The sequence below is a fragment of the Protopterus annectens genome, chromosome 5.part0, assembly GCF_019279795.1.
Source record: "Protopterus annectens isolate FY-2018-M chromosome 5.part0, PAN1.0, whole genome shotgun sequence".
In the NCBI taxonomy this organism is placed as follows: Eukaryota; Metazoa; Chordata; order Ceratodontiformes; family Protopteridae; genus Protopterus; species Protopterus annectens.
This window is the reverse complement of record NC_056735.1, coordinates 1,132,019,815-1,132,040,746: the sequence shown is the minus strand read 5'-3', so window position 1 is coordinate 1,132,040,746 and position 20,932 is coordinate 1,132,019,815. Positions and strand designations below refer to the sequence as shown.

The window sequence follows — 20,932 nt, the reverse complement described above, 5'->3', positions numbered from 1 at the left end:
AGGGACTGATTTGTCCCCACAGAGGTTGCCTCATCTTTGGGGAACATGCTTCCAATTCATGTTAAAAACAGACCCCCTAGCTGACCCTACATAAGTACATTTTACACAACTTGAAACAGAAATTCACCCCGGGGGTTCCACTTTTGTCCCTCTCGGACAGGGGTAATAGGTGCTGATTTTAGTGTCTGCTTTAAACGGACTCTCTTGGGACCAAGGGTTGAACTTGGCAAGGCTTGTAAAGGCCCTAGGGCCATTAGCCTTGTAACCTCCTTTGATCCCATGATGCTTGTATACCCAGCAACTGGTTGGGCTTCTATGCATTGGTGACTTGCTAAAATATAGTAACTGTACCATATAACATATCTTATCTTTTACATAAATAAGGCATTTAAAATTTCTGTATGCACACTACATCTTAATGTTGCCTGGTTGCGAATTGTATTTTATTTCTAGTCAGATTTCTGGCAAAAGTCAAGTTTCAAAACAGATGCATAGCATTGCCTCCACCCAGATTACCAAAAGGTAATACAAGTACTCTTAATAAGCCAAATAATCCAATATTAAAGGCCCAAAACTCATTATACAGACCCATCAAGAGATATTAATACACAAGGAAAATTATCAAAATGTTTCAAAGTCAGCTGAATATGGACTGAAGTCTCCACTTTGTCATCCAGACCCCCTGTCATAGTCATGACTACTGACCCAGTCCAGATGGAGCTGCTATACCTTACACAAAGTTATACGGTTTTATTTTTTTTTAAAATAGTTACAATATTCTGCCATCTGTACTGCAAAGATACCTTCTTGCTCTCACCATACCTCTCAATCTCTTAGAGCAAGAAATCTGGACAAAGCCACAAACAATGGGAGAAATAGGGACAGTTTTTTTTTTTTTACTCTTACAAACTTAGAAAGTTGGTACAGTCACAGGTTTTGCATTAACCTGAATTATTAACCTGAATTTTTCTGAAGGATATGAAGTCTGAAACTCAAATGTCTGCCATTATTTTCTGACTTCAGTCCTCAATGATTTGCCACCGATTTTCCAAAAAAACATGATTTTATGAGAAACAGACCAAAAACATGAGGCAAAAATATGGACAGCTGAGCGGTATGGCTCCCACATCTGCAGATCAGCTTATAAAATCAGAATTAATTAGTAATAACTAAATAAGAGTAAATAATATGTTTTATTTTTAACTCTATTAATATAAACAGTAAGTAACATTCCATTGTATATACTTCTTACAGCTTTCTCTTAAATTTTTTTATTTCTGCCTCACTCCCTTTTATTTTCTACTCTCTTTTTCTTTTCTTTATTAATATATAGAAATGCTTTAGACTGTGTGGGCACAGTGAATAATAGGATTTGTATGAAAATTGAGTTAGGAGAAGAATGCTGAGTTTTATTGCTTGTTGGTAATTTTGAGTTTAATTTCACTTGCATAGAGGCTGTGATGATCTGTGGAATACATTGTGGAGGTTCTGTCATGTTTAGATGCATTTACACTGCTAAATGAATGTTTGTCACTAGTTTTAATAAGTTTCCGCCAAAATGTTAAGAGAGACAATCTGGGATGTGGGCTGTCTTATGCACAATGTCCTTGAGTTACCTCAGAATCTTCAAATCACAGAATTCTCACAGAGAAACTGAAAGCAGTTAGTATAAACATTGACAAGGTTATCACACTGACACACCACAGATTCAGGAAAAATACTCTGTTCATAAAATATGTCAGTTATAATGAGTTTAAATGATGTAGTTTCTTGTAGTAAGTAAATGTCTTATTTTAGAAGGCATAAAAAATGAAACATTTATTTAAATGTTTTTGAAAATCTACTTAACAGCAGCATAATAATCTGCGTTAAAAATTTGTGTTCCAAACATATACTTTACTATAACTCATTTAATTCATCTGATTGACAAACATAAATAATCTTATAATCTCTATTCTGGAAGAAATGTCATGTGATATATTTTAAAGCAGTAGGTTAGCATGATTGTAAAATCTGGTTACCAATATGTGTTTGCTGTGCATTATTTTGTATAAAGCAGACAGATTTATTCTAGGAACAGCAAGTAGGATAGTGCTCTACTAACACACAACTCAGTGAGATCATATATATATATATATATATATATATATATATATATATATATATATATATATGTGTGTGTGTGTGTGTGTGTATGTATGTGTGTGTGTGTGTGTGTGTGTGTGTGTGTGTGTGAGTGTGATGGCTTTTTTTTCTGAGAATCTGCATAACTATCCAATATGATTTATAATAATTTCTATGAATACAATATTTTACTCTATTGACAAAATGAATGTTTGCCACAAGTTTTAATAAGTTTCCCGCCAAAATGTTAAGGGAGACAATCTGGGATGTGGGCTGTCTCATGCATAGTGTCCATGAGTTTCCTCAGAAGCTTCACTCACAGAATTTTCACAGAGAAACTGAAAGCAGTTAGTATAAACATTGACAAGGTTATCACACTGACACACCACAGATTCAGGAAAAATACTCTATTCATAAAATATGTCAGTTATGATGAGTTTGGATGATGTAGTTTCTTGTAGCAAGTAAATATCTTATTTTAGAAGGCATAGAAAATGAAACATTTATTTAAATGTTTTTGAAAATCTACTTAACAGTAGCATAATAATCTGTGTTAAAACTTGTGTCCCAAACATATACTTTACTATAACTCATTTAATTCATCTGATTGGCAAGCATAAATAATCTTATAACTCTATTCTGGAAGAAATGTCATGTGATATATTTTAAAGCAGTAGGTTAGCATGATTGTAAAATCTGGTTACTAATATGTGTTTGCTGTGCATTATTTTGTATAAAGCAGACAGATTTATTCTAGGGACAGCAAGTAGGATAGTGCTCTACTAACACACAACTCAGTGAGATCAGATATATATATATATATATATATATATATATATATATATATATATATGTGTGTGTGTGTGTGTGTGTGTGTGTATCTATGTATATATGTGTATGTGTATATGTATGTGTGTGTGTGTGTGTGTGTGTGTGTGTGTGTATGTGGGTGTGTATATGTATGTGTGTGTGTCTGTGTTTATGTGTGTGATGGCTTTTTTTTTTTTTTTAGGTAATAACGCAGGTGTTTCTGAGAATCTGCATAGCTATGCAATATGATTTATAATAATTTTTATGAATACAATATTTTACTCTATTGACAATAATGAGTTTAAGTAAATGCTCATATACAAACAATTCAAGAATTTTTTGGAAGCTGTTGATAGAATTCACATGACAGAAAATAGATACATCTTAATGCATGTAATGTCTGAATCATATTAGCCAAAGTTTTTGATTTAAATGAATGTTAGAACATAATTTTCTCTCCTGTTGATTTCTAACATTAAGATTATTTGAATGCTATTAGAATTCAAGTGTTATATATTACATAGATCTATATAATAGTATGAACAGTTTTTAAAAGAAAAAAAAAAAAAAAAAAAGTTTATTTTAGTTTATATGATGCTGTTTTACCAAATGTGTAGTTTTGTCTTGATAGATAATTGAATTGAAAACTGTTAACCTCAGTTAAATATAACTAGTATTAAATTGATAAGGTGGTAGCTGAGGTACTGCTGCTTAGGGTAGGGGGTTAACTTGAGTAGTAAATACTGCTCTAAGTTGGAGTTTTCAACTCCAGGCGGGATGCAAGGTTTAATCCTTACATTATTTTCACTTGTTCATTGTTATATGTATATAGTTTTGACATCCACAATATATTTTGTACACTCATTGTCACTACAAACAAAATTGAATCCTATACAAAATCCCATAAGAGATTTAATAAATACAGCTATATTTAAAGGTACACCTAAAAGAGGAGATGTAACATTATTTATCTTGTTATTTGTTATTTCGATCATAAGATTCTTGAGTTTTAAAAATGCCAAATGACATCTTTAAAAGGAATTTCTTTAAACATTAATGGATTGAATAATCCGTGTAAAAGGGCAAGCCTAATAAGATACATTAATCTACACAAGGCCAATCTAGTCTTCCTGCAAGAAACCCATCTCTTGAAAAAGATATTGATAAACTAGCCACTAATAAGTATGCAGTATTGGTTAGTTCAGAGCACACTCAGAAAAAAAGAGGAGTGGCTATTTTATGGAATAAAAGTATGCCCATTCCTAAAACCATTAAGTCTTATCAGGATGACAAAGGAATGTTTTGTATGGTTACAATACAAATTAATGGGAAGACTTACACTTTAATTAATGTATACTGGATACCTGGAATTGGTATTAATACAGTGAAACATCATATTGATAAGATCATATCATTCTCTATAGGGGATATTATTTTAGCTGGTGATTTTAATTGTATACTACATGAAAGTGATACTACCACTATAAAGAAAAGAAGAATTACATCTAATGCAAAACATTTAAATGATTTTGCTAATTCTTATCATTTGAATGATATTAATAATCAGATAGAGTCAAAATCATTACCATACACCTTTTTTCTAACAGATACAAAACTTATTCAAAAATAGATAGGGTCTTTATTTCTAACCAGATGGTAACAGATTTAATTAATTCCAAAATCATTTCATGTCCTATATCTGATCATAACTCAATTGTTTTTGAATTCATGATAAAAAATACTCATAATGTTCAGATCAAAAGGATACCAGCATACTTAACTCAGCTAAAAAACTATAAAGAATATATACTTTCAGAAGTACAACATTTTCTAGACATAAATAATACTCCTGAAGTCTCCATTGTCTATGTTTGGGATGCCTTAAAATCATATCTATATGGACAAAGTATCAGATGGTATAATAACAAAAGGAAATCTTGGGATAAGGAATTGTTAGATATTCAAAGTAAACTACACTCTTATAAACATAATAATAAAGAAAATATTATGGACAAGAAAGTTATTGAAGAAATAAACAAACTAAATGAGAAATACAAAGAAATTTTAACTCATAAAGTTAAAATAACTTTAGAGAAATACAAGTTTAAGTCTTATTCAATAAGCCCCAAATACTTACATAGACTTAAAAATAAAACAAAAAGATTGAATAAACAAAACCATATCAAAGAAATCTTTTCTCTAAGGAAAAAGAAGAATGTTTCTAGCATACCAGAAATACTGGATGAATTTAGAAATCACTTTCACAAGATTAACCATAACAACATTAACATGGAACCTAAAGATAAAATAAAGGAGTTTATAACCACAAACATGAATAAAAAGCTTAATAAACAACAGATTAAACTATTGGACAAGAGTATTTCATATACAGAAGTTATTACACAAATAAATAAGCTTAAATCAAACAAAGCACCGGGTAATGATGGTATTATACCAGAGATATATAAAATCCTTTCTAAAACTACATATTCATTAATACATAAGGTTTTATTCTGGCCCAAACTGAGTTAATAACCCCCATCTTGGCAATATACATTTATTTCACCAATTTTAAAACCTAATAAAGATCCAACTAGATGTTCTTCATATCGACCCATCTCATTACTTAATGTTGATTATAAAATGTTTATGAGTATTTTTGCTGATAGATTGAAGACAATTATCCCCGCATTATAGACATAGATCAGACGGGCTTCATTGTAAATAGAAATACTTTTGATAATATAAGAAGAACTTTAACATTAATTGATTTTGCAAATAGGAAAAAGAAAGATTTAACACTTATTAGTCTTGATATAGGTTCAGCATTTGATTCAGTAAGTTGGGACTATCTGTTTACCTTACTGAAGTGCACAAATTTCTCTGATGCATTTGTAAATTTAATTGAGCATTTATACAAAGGAACACTGGCTTATATTAAGGTAGGAACATATGTTTCACAAAAATACCCATTCTTAAAGGTACAAAGCAAGGATGTCCACTTTCTCCACTATTATTCACTTTAGTAATGGAGCCTTGGGCTAATTTGATTAGAAACAGTACTGACATAGAGGGTTTTGAAATAGAAGAAAATACAACATCAAAAATTCAACTTTTGCAGATGATATTCTAATTACATCAGCAGGATCTAATTCTTCTATGCAGTCTTTATTTGATAAAATGATGAATTTTAAAAGTATTTCTGGTTTAATATTCAATGAAGAAAAAACTAAAATACTACCTATATATACACGAAAAATACTCTCATTAGTGATTTTACTAAATATGTACCCAACTCAGGTCAGATAACTTATTTAGGTATAATACTATCTAAAGATATTAAATCTATTATATATAATAACTATAATACCTGTTTTCTTAATATACAAAATCTTTTAATACCTGGAATAATATGTTTTTTTACTATGGAGGAGAGACTTACAATTATTAAAATGATAATATTCCCCAAGATTTTATACTTAATACAATCAATAATACTTTCACCTACAAAAATAACTATCAAGAAACTGAATACACTAATGTTAAATTTCTTATGGGCACCTAATAGACCTAGGATTGCATTAAAGAAACATACTAATAGCTGGTCTCAAGGGGTATTTCTTTTCCAGACTTTAATTTATATATTATCTCTTCTATTATAAAAGTTATTACTTTATTAATAGATCGGTCATATGTCGCAAAATGGAAAGATTATTGGGAGCTAATTAGTATGCACTTCATGAAAATCTCCTTAACACATAAAAATATGATTATAAATAACTCCATGTTGTGGTTGCTAAAGGAATTTTGTACTTCACCTATTACACCTAAACATATGGTCTGTTACCCATTAAATATTATTATTAGTTATCGTAACTTTATATTCATGCACCCTAAGTATAGGGAATGGAATTTTATTGTATTCCCTATAATTTATACTCAGGGTATGCTTATGTCATCTACTTCTGAAGGAGCTCATTTAGCTATAGATAATAATCTAAAGTACTGGTATCAGCTGATATCTGATAATAAAGTTAAAAATCTAGATTTCTTAAAACAAGAATTTGATCTAAGAGAAACTTGCTGGTTAGAGGTTCAGATCTTTAGACAACATCTCATTGATAGAATAGATCTAATGTCTATAACAGTTAAAGAATCTATTCCAAAACTGATTGATTACTTGACAATAAATTTACAGCATAAAGTTTCTGATAAAGGTAAACTTTCATATATACATAAAATTATCAGACAAGAAACTTTTTACAATGTAGATTCATACTGAAATTTTTTCACCTCTATTAATGGGGACCCACCAACTCAACAAGATAAACAATATATATTGGAATCTGCTTATAGAACTACATCTTCCATTGTCTGGAGACTTTATACTCGGAAATTTTTACATAGATCTTTTTATACACCTTTGATGATGAATAAAATTAATAATAAAGATAATCTATGTAAGAGATGTAATGTAGAAATTAATGCTGACTGGGCTCATATGTTTTATGACTGTATGAAGTTGAAAGAATACTGGAAGTCAATTAATGAATTTTTGCAGGCTCTTTTTACAGATAATTTCATTATTTCTAAGTCTCTTATATTATTCAACACACCTGTACCTCAATGTGTTAAAAAGATTAAGCTTCCCTTGTTATGGTCTATCCTAGCAGTGGCTAGGAAAATAATAACTAGAAATTGGATTTCAGATACACCTCCTTCGTTCAATGAATTTAAAAATGTTATGAATATAATGTGTCATATGGAAATAAGCACAATTAGAATGAGAACAACTAGAAAAACATCACATTTTATTGTATGGGATAATTTACAAAATTTGTTAAAAAAATTCTAATTTCAATAGCACAGTATTTTAGTTTAATTAATTGATCTGATTGTAGTGGATGTCTTTGTAAATACTTTAGTTGTTTTGTTGAATATTATAATACCTATTTTTAATTATTTGTATAAAATTGTTATGATATTTTATATGTTAAAACAATAAACTTGTTTTAAAAAAAAAAAAAAGAATTAATTAGTAATACACATTTAATACTAGTTTTAGGACTATGAGAGAGTGCACACAAAGGCTGAAACAATATTAATTTATAATATGAATAATAGGGCACAAAAGAGAGCTCATAATATGGTTCAATTGATACTTCCTGTTATATAAATGTAAATAAGTATATAGATATATCATTTGAGCTAAACTCAAAATATTTAAAAGATGGCTGCATACTGATCAACAGTGTAACTTCAGCTCTCCCAGCATGAGAAAAACGAGTGCCTCTAAAAATGCTTTTTGGAAAAATTCAGTTACTGACTAGAAAATCCACTAGCCTGGATGCCAACAAAGAAGAAATTTGGAAAACCTAAAAGAAAAATCAACCAGAAAAGGTGAAAAGAAGACACTGCATGGGAGGGATTCTGTAGCTGTATAGCTAAAAAGGAGTTCCAGCTTCAGCGTTGGTTCAATAGATGGTTTTCAGTTATTTGGAGTCAAAAAATAAATCAAATGTCTTCAGACATTAATCTGAAACCTTGAAGGAATATATCAATTCAAACAACAACAGGCTGGAAAAAAATAGAAGCAGCTTTAACTAGCCATTCAGATGAACTGATAAAATTGCAAATCATCAGAGGATGACATGAATAAAAAGCTGGCTAAACTATGAGGCTTCTCAAGAAGAGCTGTGTAAAAAAAGTGAAGAGTTAGAGTGCACGGAGAAAGACAAAGATTTTTCTGCTGTGCTGGAGAAACTGGAAGGAGCAGGCTGTATTCATTTTATGAAAGCGCAAATAAGCAACTGGACTGGTGTTCCACAGCAGAATTTGTTAAATCGACTGCATGTTCCAAACCTGGTCATGAAATGCCTTTTCACAAGACCCATATTAGTAAAGATGCAATCATATCAGCAGAATGAACTGAACCTTACAAAATTGTGACAAAAGGCAGAAGTACTAAAACTGGAAATAGCAGACTGATGAAAATGATTATTCACTGTATACAAGGCAGAAAAGAAGCAAATTTATCCCAGTGATCAGGGACTGTCTAGAGGCAGGTGCGAGTTCAAGCTGCTGTATGCATCTGTCTCCAAAGTGTTTTTTTTTTCCCCATGGAGAACCAAAGTAATTTTTTGAAGCAGAACATGGTAAGGAAGCAGAAGAGGACTCTGCTTCTCCTTCTGATGGTAAGGTTCATAGAGAGACTTTGGCAGTGAAACCTTTTCCCATGTTCCAAAGTAAAATGCTTGAAAGTGAGAGAAAATAGCACAAGAGTTGACTAGACGAATCAGCAGTACCTTGGAACTGAACGAGAGTCTGGTGTTGGCAATGGAGATGAACAGGGAGACCAGCAACTCAAATTACTGAATAAATAAAAGACTATAAAGCAGCTCATCACATTTGTGAAGTATGACTTTGCAAGGAAAAGTGGCTGAAAAACTGGACTTTCATTGACTTTGTTAAACTTGTGGTTCAACTGTAAAGCATATACCCTACTTTATATTGTTAATGTTTAGAAGGATACTAAAAGGGGGAAATTAAGTAAAAACTGTTATTCTTATGAGTATTTGAATAAAATATTTCATGATATAAACTGCATGTTACATACAGTAAACCAGTTTTGTGTAGTTAGGGGTATTTTAAATGTGGAGGGAGTCTTTTCAGTGACTGTTGTATGTGTTAAAGATATTAAACAAGTACTTTTTTAGTTGTAAGAAATATGAATTCCATAGTACAAGAGAAAAAAGGCTGGACAAAATATCTAAAACTCAGAATAATGAAAACATTTGTCAATGGGAATTTGCCCTTTCCCCACTGATAGGAGATTCAAAAGTTGGTATATATTAATTCCAGGGGGTGCAGGGGGAAACTTGCATAAATATTGAAAAATTAAACCTATTTATGAGTTTCGATATTTTGGGTTTCAATATTATGAGTTTTAGGTATTATGACATATAGTCTACTGCTATAGCAATCACCTGTCATATCTCTCAGTCAACAGGGCTGTAAAACACAGGAAGGTTAGTCTATAGAATTTGTACAGTCAAATCTGCTTAACATTAAAAAAAAAAAAGACCCGTCCCAAGCATATTCAACAGCTAATATCACTGCAAGGTGAATGCAGACACCTCTTGCTCAGTAGTGGTCAGAGTACATGTCCATTCTTTCTGATGATGCTCCCTTTCTACGGCCAAGTTTAATAAGGCAGCTGTCTCTCTCGGTTACATACATTTTACTGCTTTTCTTATGAAGGCAGAAGGCTTAACAGCATACACTTTTAGGTATATTATCTATTGAAGGAAGAAGTTTGGTTCAGCTTTTAAGCTCTTGTAACCCGAGAGTCGCATCTGTCATTCATGTGCATAGGGCTTGTTTTGCTGCCACTGCAGGAAAATTACACCAAATAACTGAAGGACTTGGCATTTCTCTGTCATGAATGCTTTGTTGAAACTCGTCTCAACCTTTAGGTTATGGATCACTGTTTTCTGAATATGACAATATATAAATAAAAAAGCTAAAAATAAATTAAAAAAATAAATTTGTAGCTATAAGCATAGTGGTGACTGTTCTAATCGTTTGTTAAATGAAAATCATTGTGTTGGCTAACTTTTTCTGATAATTAGAGAAATCAGATTGAAAGAAATACTAAAAATAAATAACCTAAGCGTTACAAAGTTAAACGTACACACAGTACTAGTGGATTTAGAAAATTCTTACTTTTCAACAGGTTCTTTTTTTTCTTAGAATAACATGGACAATAAATGCTGCACTTCTTCAAATTCCATAACAAACGTGGCTGTACAAGCATATTTTGGTATGAATGTTACTCCCCTTCCTCCCCACAATACAAACAATTAGATGCAAGTTCATATCTCTACCATGCTGTCATTATCGAACACTGTTTATATGTTGCAATTCTATATTTAAATATTTACTCTACTGTCCACATTTGTGTGATGTTAAACTACGCTCTTCTCAATAAAAGAGAGCATCAGACTGATCTAAAATACCTTCAAAATTTTTCAAACACATTCTATGTTTTTTTTTCACATGTAAAAACAATTGTTTAGCAAAATCTACTCAGAACAAGACTAGACAAATGTAAGCATGTACTGACGCAACAGAAACAGCATGCCAGTGAATTCCCTTAAGCACAGTTACTAACACTGAAATGGACTATTAAACCTGAAAACGTACTGAATTACCAAACTAATGGCTAGCACTTACTACAAGGAGTCATACACATCACAGTAGCAACTCTTGGAATACGGACTCTTGATACAATGTTTGCAGAAATAATCTGACTTGCATCTATGGCATTTAGGGATGCTGCAAGTAACAACTTAAAAATGTAAAACTACAAGAACTGGGAGCTTCCTACTTTGCTGCAAACAGTGCTGTGTTTTTTCCTCAAAAAATATAGGAACACCTTTTAATGTCACATGAGGACTATGTTTGCTCCTAAAAAGATTCAAAATGTCTATACATGGGTATATTGCAATAATCTTAAAGCATTCCTGTATATCCTCACTATTCTGACTATGCACATTTTTTTCATAACGCACTGTCATGTATTCACCACCTTATCGGACAAGAGAAAAACAACATTCTTACTTTGTACTACCATGTTTCTTTAAATCTTCTTTCTAGGTCCCCTTTTATTGCATGGCCTTTTTTTTTTTTTTTGAAATCACTGTTTTGTTGATATTCCCTTGAAGTAGGTCTCATTTCTCCACTCCTCCTCTTTTCCTTGTTGGTATAACATACCTGTCAGCCTCAGGGAAAAAAACCTGGACAAAGCCATAAATAATGGGGGGACAAAGCTCCAAAAATAGGGACAACTTTTAAATATTGCTCTTACAAGCTTAGAAAGTTGACAGAATAACAGACTTTGCCTAAGCATGAAATCTCTGAAGGGCATGAAGTCTGAATTTTAAATATCTGTCATTAGCAAGAGGTTCTCCAAGCATGAAATCTCTGAAGGGCATGAAGTCTGAATTTTAAATATCTGTCATTAGCAAGAGGTTCTCCCATTCGATTCTCGGCTGGAGCGCCTTGTGTGTGGAGTCTGCATGGCCTCCCCATGGTCGAGTGACGTTAAAGACATGCAGGTAGGTGCGTGCATGAATGGACGTGCCTTCTTTGAAGGTTGGGCATCGGGCTGGCAACTCGGCATCGTAAAAATCCACTGCCAATCATTAGCGGACAGAAATTCTGCTGTGGCGACCCCTAACTGGGAAAAGCCGAAAGAGTTTATTTTCTGCCTTCAGTTTTCAATGAATTGCTAGTGATATGTCAGAAAACCACAATTTTATTAGAAAGAGGCCAAAACTACGGACATTCTGTGAAAATCTGTACAGTTGACAGGTATGTGATATACACACTAAATTAGTTCATGTGACTTTACTTGTCAGTCTTTTAACTGCTTCTCCCCGATTATGTACTTTGGAGTGCTAGGGTCACCAGAAGTATACTCAGTAGTCCAGATAAAACTGCGCTTCATATTGATTTTCCATTATTCATGCCTCTCAACCGCTTAGTGCAAGAAATCTGGACAAAACCTAACAAAATAGGGGGACAATGGCCCCAAAAACAGGGACAGATTTTAAATATTGTTCTTAAAAGCTTAGAAAGTTGCTAGAGTACCAGGACTTATGCTAACATACATTTTCTGAAGGATATGAAGTCTGAAACTCAAATATATGTCATTATTTGGTAATGTGAATCCTCAGATCATCCCAGTGATTTTCCAGAAGGCCACGAATTTTATGCGAAGCAGACCAAAAATATGAGGTGAAAATCTAGACAGTTGAGAGTATGATTATGTTCTGGTGGCATATCACAAAGTGTCTTAGCATTCCCCAGCCACTATTTGCTTATCTAAGGTCATCTGACATGATCATGCTTAAAAGCACCTTTCTATTTCTGTAGTTACGCTACTGTCAGACTTGCTTCCATGCATTTTGCTTCCAGATATGGTACTGTGTTTTCTTTGAGCTAAATCCTAGTGGTAACACTTCCCTGTCATTCTTCCAACCTTCTGAATTTTATTCTGATCTTCCTTGCATCAAATCTACCACAGATCTTTGTGATTTTTGCACAGAAACAGACAGTCCCTCTACACATTTATTTTAGAGTTAGAAAGCACCACACATTAACCATCTACTGCAAGACTTTCCAACTAGCATATCAGCCGTCCTGCTGGTAAAGGAAATGAAAAGCTAATTATTCTAACTGACTTGACAGAGGCACTAGGAACTAAGGTTGGGTGGTATGACGCCAGGGTAATCCTATGGGCTAGGCTTGTAAAGGCTCCAGGGCCATTAGCCTAGTACACACCTATGAACCTACAGCCCCTTAAAGCCCAAATAATTTGGCAAGACTGAAAACTGAAGTGAGAGATGGTCAACCAGCAAAGAAAACATGTCCCATACTTAACCTAGCCACTTTACTTTAAAATAACCAAAGTTCTTTATTGCTGAAGGGTGGTGCATCTCAAGATCAAATGCAGCTACACACCGCACACTTTGTTCACTGCAGATGTCTGAAACTGGTAGCAATTTATATTGCATTAAATTCAGAAAATAATAAGCACCATAGATCACACCACACGATTACATGTTCATTTAGTTGCAATGCATTATGGTCCCTAATCAGATCACCACAACCAGTAGTTTCAGCAGCTTTACAGGTTGAAACTACATCTCTCTTCAGATTCATAAACAGTTAAACTGACAGACGAAACCTCTATATCACAAATATAAAATACAATTGATATGTCTCTCACTTTTAAAACAAGTATGTATAAATATACCTTGGAAGATTTGTTAGGAAAAAAGTAATTGTAAGGTCTATGACAAAGCGACTGTTCATGTTCATAAAATCTAATTTCCAAAAATGCAATATCTTCTGCCCAAAAAAGAGAGGTTGTTCATCAAATCCCTGAACAACGACAACAAAAACCAAAATCATGGAACTTGTTTGTGCAACACTAGGAATACCTGACTAATCATCATATTATGCTACTACGTACCTTAGTTTCCCACTGGGGATACCAGCAGCCCCAAAACTTTCTGGACGTCTCCTTCTGTACAGATCAGATTGATTCAGTTCCTTCAACCGTAAACTGGACATATTCTTCTATCCAGATCAATGCAGTGTTTCAAGATTTGTGTTATTAAAACATGCACACACCCTGACAAGAACCTTGCTTAATCAAAGCAGCTGTCAGATTACAGGAGAAACTGTAACTCAGGAGTTTGTTTGCACCTGTACTAATCAGCATATCATACAAAGGCAAGTGGTTAACGCAGTTTCCTGTTTCTCAAAGGTACACACCTTCTGGAAGGATATCTGCCAGTCTCTTATCAGAATTTACAAATATGGATTGCTAGTAGCAAGACTTTCTGAAATGCAACATATGAAAGAAAATCTATCAGCACTCTACCCTATTCAGAACAAGACAGCAGAACAGAGGTGTCATTCTGTTAACTGTTTAACCCTTTAGATGGCCTGAGGAATTTGTCAGAAATGCAAATTAAGTGACAAGGAATGTTCCCACCCTCCTCTGTACAAAAGCATACACACTAAGAAGAAACTTTCATTGTCACACACTTTCTGTAACTGTATAACAGACTACCATGCATGCCGAAAGGGTTTTAAGAATCTATAGGATCTTATGTGTACTGACAAATATTTGAAGTGTTTAAAGGAAACTGAGGGTTTAATCTCAGCATTCCCTACATTAACATTCTTGTTTACTAGGAATTCTTCGGCAAATCACTAAGTACTATAATACATAAAGTTAATGTATATCCATACGAAATCCAGTCAGCCTGCCTGAAAAATTCACAATCATGATCATCCCTCAGGACTTGACCGTTTTAAAGCTCAGAGTTCACAGGGAAGAACAATACTTATATTCTACATTTAATAGACAAAGGACTTGAGTAATAGCCACACCAAGTTATTTTTTTTTTAAGTCCGAGTATTTTGTGCCTATCATGACTGCTCTACAGCTGACCATTTATGACTACAGTCTCCTTTGGATTTCCTGCTCCAAGCTGTACCACTCACTATGTGTGAGCACCTACACGAACACAGGACAGTAGAGTCCAAGTCCCTAGCTGTAAAAATGAAAACAGCATCTTTTGGCATACCCAGTTCACTTTTGCCCTTAGGCATTTTTTCAACAAGTTAGGGCTTAGTCCAACCTTATTACTGCAGTCATGTTTAAAAATCTTCAAACAAAGGTATAATTCCACAAACAAATGCAGTCATGGGGAACCTGTAATTAGGGTACAGTTTCTAACTTACAGTTTCTAACTTAAAGGAACAAAGTTCTACACTTGGTTACTACTAGCAAATGATTTTACATTTCGTCTCTAGAGGTCATTAAGATTTTAATTTTATTCTTCATCACTAGGTTTGCTCTTATTGACACACAAAAGAAGGAGAGCTAAATCACAGAAACAATGTATGAAGGCAAACTACACTGTAGATAGTATAGGTAAATAATTAAATCCCTTAGCCAACATTTAACAGAAAAGATAAGTAAATTGAAACTCTGGTATAATACAAATAAATAAAAAGCTGTAAATTACAAAGCAATAAAACTAAAATCCAACTAATTTTGCATGAGACCCTCCAACACAATAGTGTGCATGGACCAAAAACAATAAAATATACAATGAAACCAGCATACATACGTTAACAACTAAAAATTCACTTAATAAAACCCATCACCAAATCACCATCGTGTAAACCATCTTTTGGTGGTAACCCCACCTAATTCAGTATAGCTCAAAAATATTTAAAAGACTAACAGCTGTAAAAATTTAAAACTACATGAACAATCTATTAGTGTGTATTCATTCCAGGAGGAAATAATGCTTTTGTTGTACATAAAGCATTAAAACTATCACAATTGGACACTATGTGGCCCATTACACCAAAAGTGATCCAGTGTATATGTGCTTCTACAAATAAATCAGAGCCAAAAAAAGATACAGGTTCCCCATGAGTATGTTATTTTAAGAACTGTACAGTTTACATTTAGCAATTGAAGTAACTACTCAAGTTTTCCAACTCCTTTTGTTTTGTTCTGCTCTGTAGCCAATCCACATAGTTTAAATGCAGTCAGGATTGATTATACAACATGATTCTAGTCCTAACAATCTCCACCTCTTTTTTATTACCTGAGTTTTATAATGTGCATCCCTAAACTGTTTCAGTATCCAACCCCGAATAGTTATATTGCATGACTACATGCACAAGGTATCCACATTCATAACAAATATGATATAATAACCTTTCAATATGGCAACTGTAAAAGCTGTTAGCTGAGCAGCTTCACGTCTGTGTACAAGAATCTACATTACATTGAACATGACAATTAACACAAGAATGTCTACCTGCAGGTACCACATATACTATAATGCATCTTCAAAGATATTAAGACAAGGTGTCACCTATGTTTGCACTACTGATAATTAAATGGACAACCTGCTTAGCAACTTTTTTCAGACCATTACAATTATATAAGGTAAAACAGTACTGGGAGATAAATCAGAGATTTCTGTAACCAAATATATAGATCTCTCATAGTAGTTAATATTTTGCTTAAAACGACTACGTTTTGATTTCAGATAATTCTTTGAACAAATGTTGCTGAACGAGCTATATATTTTATAAGTGCAAGCAAAGATAAATAATTCAAGGTTACATCTCCAGATTGCTCTTAAGGTGTAACATGGCCTACAGGCATGCATTCTTCTCTGCCACATCCATAATTCAATAAATCTTTATGCACAGTGTCAGTGAAGCTGAACAAAATGAGTTCTGTGACTGCCACACTAAAAGGAAAGTGCAATGTACCTAAACTGTAGATTACAATGAGCATATTATGTATTCAAGGTTAGGATGACAGAACTTCAGACATCTGTAGCATAAAAATATGGATAAATAACTACCCAAGCATTTGACTAAACAATACTCAAATATTTTTTTCACTAAAGTATATAGTCTGACATTCAAAACATCTGTGAAATGGAAGTGTTATACATGCGACCTAGTTCCTAAGAGACTTCTTTCGGCTTTTCCCAGTTAAGGGTCGCCACTGCGGAACACCTTGTCCGCTCATGATTGGCAGTGGAGTTTTACGGTGTCGAGTTGCCAGCCCGGAGCCCAACCTTCCACAGAGGGTACACACACGCACGCACTCACACCTAGGGCCAATTTAGAGTTTCTAATCCGCTTACAGCATGTCTCTGGGATGTGGGAGGAAACCGAAGCAACCGGAGGAAACCCACGTGACCACAGGGAGGACATACAGACTCCGCACAGAAGGCACCCCAGCCGAGGATCGAACCAGAGAACCTCTTGCTGTGAGGTGGCAACGCTAACCGCTGCACCACCGTGGCCGCCCTCGTTCCTAAGAGACTAAAATACTGAAACACATTTATAACCATTATTTTTTATATAATTAATTAGAAGTTATGTTCTTACCATAACGTTCCATGTGGAGTGTTCATCTCGCCTTTGTTCTTACACATGGGTTCGGAGCCGATCCTCGGCTCCGTGTCGGCCGCTTGCAAGCTCTGCATCGAGAAGAAGCTCGAGACCAACCTAACTCCCACAATCCCCCTCTGCCTTTACCTCAGATCTAGTTTGCAAGCAAACCAGCAGTCAGAGAGAGAACACACTCATGCAAAAAACTACATAACTACAAGAACACTTATAGCTATATATACATATGTACATACATATATACACAACAACTGCGAATGCAGAAGCAGAATAACCCAGACCAGGCACCAAACTGTACGTTCTTCCTGAGGGTGGGAGGGTGGGAATGTAAGAACAAAGGCGAGATGAACACTCCACATGGAACGTTATGGTAAGAACATAACTTCTAAATGTGAGAGTGTTCGATCTCGCCGTTTGTTCTTACACATGGGTAGCGTCCCTAGCTCCTTGTTCCTGAGGAACTCATGGGAGAACGTTCTTGAGCACAGTGGAACCAAAGGATGCCCTGTCCCTAGAAACCCTGTCCACTTTGTAATGAGAAATGAATGTATGTGGTTTAGACCAAGTAGCAGCTGCACAAATAGTATCTAATGGTAAGCGAGCTGCATGAGCCAGGGATGTAGATACTGATCTTGTAGAGTGCCCCTTGGGTTTGGCAGGTAAAGTTTGTTCTGAAGTAGCATAAACAAACACAATGCAATCAGTTAGCCATTTGGAAAGGGTTCGTTTAGTAACTGCTACACCTTTCCTGCTGTCCGCAAAGGCTATAAAAAGTTTATCTGATTTCCTGTGATCCTTTGTTCTATCCAAGTAAAATCTAAGTTGTCTATGAACATCTAACTTGTGTAACATATACTCCAACTTATTGGAGTCATTTTTGAAAAAGGTAGGGAGTTCAATGGATTGATTAATGTTATTAATAGAGCAGACTTTGGGGAGGAAGGATGGATTAGTGCGAAGAGATACTCTGTCAGAGTGAAAGATCAGATAAGGGTGTTTAACAGAAAGAGCCTGAAGCTCTGACACCCGCCTAGCCGATGTAATGGCCACCAAAAAGAGGGTCTTCCACGACAAATACTTCAATGGACAAGAGGAAGCCGGTTCAAACGGAGGCAACATCAATTTAGACAACAAAAGGTTCAGATTCCACGGAGATGTAGGAGTCCTAACTGGTGGTCTAATATGGAACGATCCTTTTAAAAAGGCCTTACAAAGTCTGTGAGCCATAATAGGTGCCCCACATTCTTCCACATGAAAGTTGGAAATGGCAGCCAATTGCACTGGCAGGAATAGCTCCTTGGTGGAACAACTCTGTTAAAAATTCCAAAATCTTGTTTAAAGGAGCTATAACAGGATCCAAATGCTGTGAATGTGCCCAGAAAACAAAGTGCTTCCATTTACTAGTGTAGGTCTTTGTAGTGGAAGCTTTGTGAGAAGCCACTAGTATATTCTGAACTGCAGGTGAAAGAAGATCAGACCTGGCTAAGTAGGGAAGCGGAGCAACCAAGCTGCTAGATGGAGTGACAAGAGCGAAGGGTGGGGAGCCCCTGACGAGTGGGTCAGTAGATCCGGCTCCGGGTCCAGGATCCAGGGTTCCCGAATGCGGTGTGCCAGAAGAAAGGGAAACCAGATTTGACGAGGCCAGAATGGGGCAATGAGGATAATCGTCCTTTGCAGGTTGTTGGCTTTCTGCAGAAACTTTGCAATCAGGGGAAAGGGAGGAAAAGCGTACAGGAGACCCGAGGGCCAATCGTGAACCAGTGCGTCCCTGGGGACTTCCCCTGGAGGGGGTAATAGGGCAAAGTAGCTCCTGCATTTGGCGTTCATTGGAGACGCAAAAAGATCGCAGGAAGGCTGGCCCCACTTGCGAAAAATCTTCTTCGCAACTGACTGTTTTAGGGACCACTCGTGAGGCAATAGGATTGCTCTGCTCAGCCTGTCGGCTATGACGGTGGATGACCCCGGGATGTGCGTTGCTATCAGAAAGCGACCCGTGGACTCCGCCCATTGCCAGATTCTCATGGCCTCTCTGCATAGCTGATAGGACTTGGTTCCCCTTGTTTGTTTATGTACCAGACTACGGACATGTTGTCCGTCTGAACTGCAATAGTCCCTAGAGGAAGAAGGGGAGCAAAGTGTTGCAACGCTAGAAACACTGCCCTCAACTCTAGAACATTGATGTGCAGATTGTACTCTAAATTGGTCCATTCGCCTTGGACTGTCTGTCCCTGAAAGTTGCCCCCCCACCCTATCAGGGAAGCGTCCGTGGTCACCGTAGCTGTCGGCGAGGGTAGCACAAATGGTCTTCCGCTGGAAAGGTTGCAAGTCTGAAGCCACCAAGTTAGGTGCGATTTGCATGTGTTTGTGATCAGAATTTCGTGTGTTAGAGGTAGCTGTTGGAACGACCATTGTGCAAACAGTAGCCATTGTAGAACTCTCATGTGCAGTCTTCCCAGGGGTATCGCAATGAGAGAAGCTGCCATGAGACCCAAAACCTTTAGAACCAGTCTTGCTGGGGATTTCTTGGATGACAGAAGAAGAGATATGTTGCTTTGTAGTGAGGCTATCCTTTCTGGAGGAAGCCTTAGAATTAAATGATGCGTATCCAATTCCGCTCCTATGAATGAGATATGCTGTGATGGCTGTAATAAAGATTTTTCGAAATTTACGGAAATTCCGAGGTGAACACAAATCTGTAGAGTGTAATCCCTGGCCTGTATCAGTTGACGCTGGGTGGTGGCAGAAAGGAGCCAGTCGTCCAGATACGGAAACACCTGGAATCTTAGGCGTCTCAGGTGAGACGCTACCACTGCCATGCATTTGGTGAAAACCCTGGGGGCTGAGGTCAGACCAAAGGGCAGGGCTCGAAATTGAAAATGACTGGCTCCTAGCCGGAAGCGCAAGTGATCCCTGGACGCCCTGGCCATTTTGATGTGGTAGTATGCGTCCTTCAGATCTATTGAGCACATCCAGTCGTCCTTCTGTAAGAATGGAAGGATCGATTGAAGCGTGACCATTCGGAACTTTTCTTTCTTGACGTAGGAATTGAGGTTGCTTAGGTCCAGAATCGGCCTCCAGTCCCCTGTCTTCTTTGGAACTAAAAAGAACCTTGAGTAAGTTCCGAATCCTCTTTGGTCCGCTGGGACTGGTTGGATGACTCTTTTTTCTAGCAGCTTTGAAATTTCCATAGCTGCAGGTTCTCGCAGATGGGGCGGCACATCTGGGAGTCTTCTCTTTGGAATGGGGGGGGATAGGAAGGGTATTCTGTAACCTCTGGTAACAACGCTTTTTACCCAGTTGTCTGTTGTAAGATTTTGCCAGGCCTGAGGGTATAAAGCTAAGCGACCCCCGACTGCCTCCAGAGCAGGACAGTCGGGCCTCCTCTCAGGAGTGCTGGAAAGGTTTTCCAGGGGGTATCCCTGTCACCTTGGTTTTGGACCCCTCTGCCGCCAGGGTGGCGTCT

At 35.9% G+C, this 20,932-nt stretch overlaps 1 protein-coding gene across 4 annotated transcripts in view; it reads right to left on the bottom strand.

Moving 5' to 3' along the window:
- The window catches only part of LOC122801553 (LIM and senescent cell antigen-like-containing domain protein 1), a 1,529,428-nt gene that overhangs the window by 1,154,590 nt on the left and 353,906 nt on the right, over positions 1 to 20,932 (bottom strand). Inside the window, exon 1 of one of the 4 annotated variants that reach the window (XM_044070987.1) lies at positions 13,976 to 14,174. The exons of the other annotated variants lie outside the window; for them this stretch is intronic. Coding sequence (XP_043926922.1) covers positions 13,976 to 14,076 — 101 coding nt within the window. The 5' untranslated portion in view covers positions 14,077 to 14,174. Of the gene's footprint in view, positions 1 to 13,975; positions 14,175 to 20,932 lie in introns of those variants that run through there. 4 annotated transcript variants of the gene reach the window in all.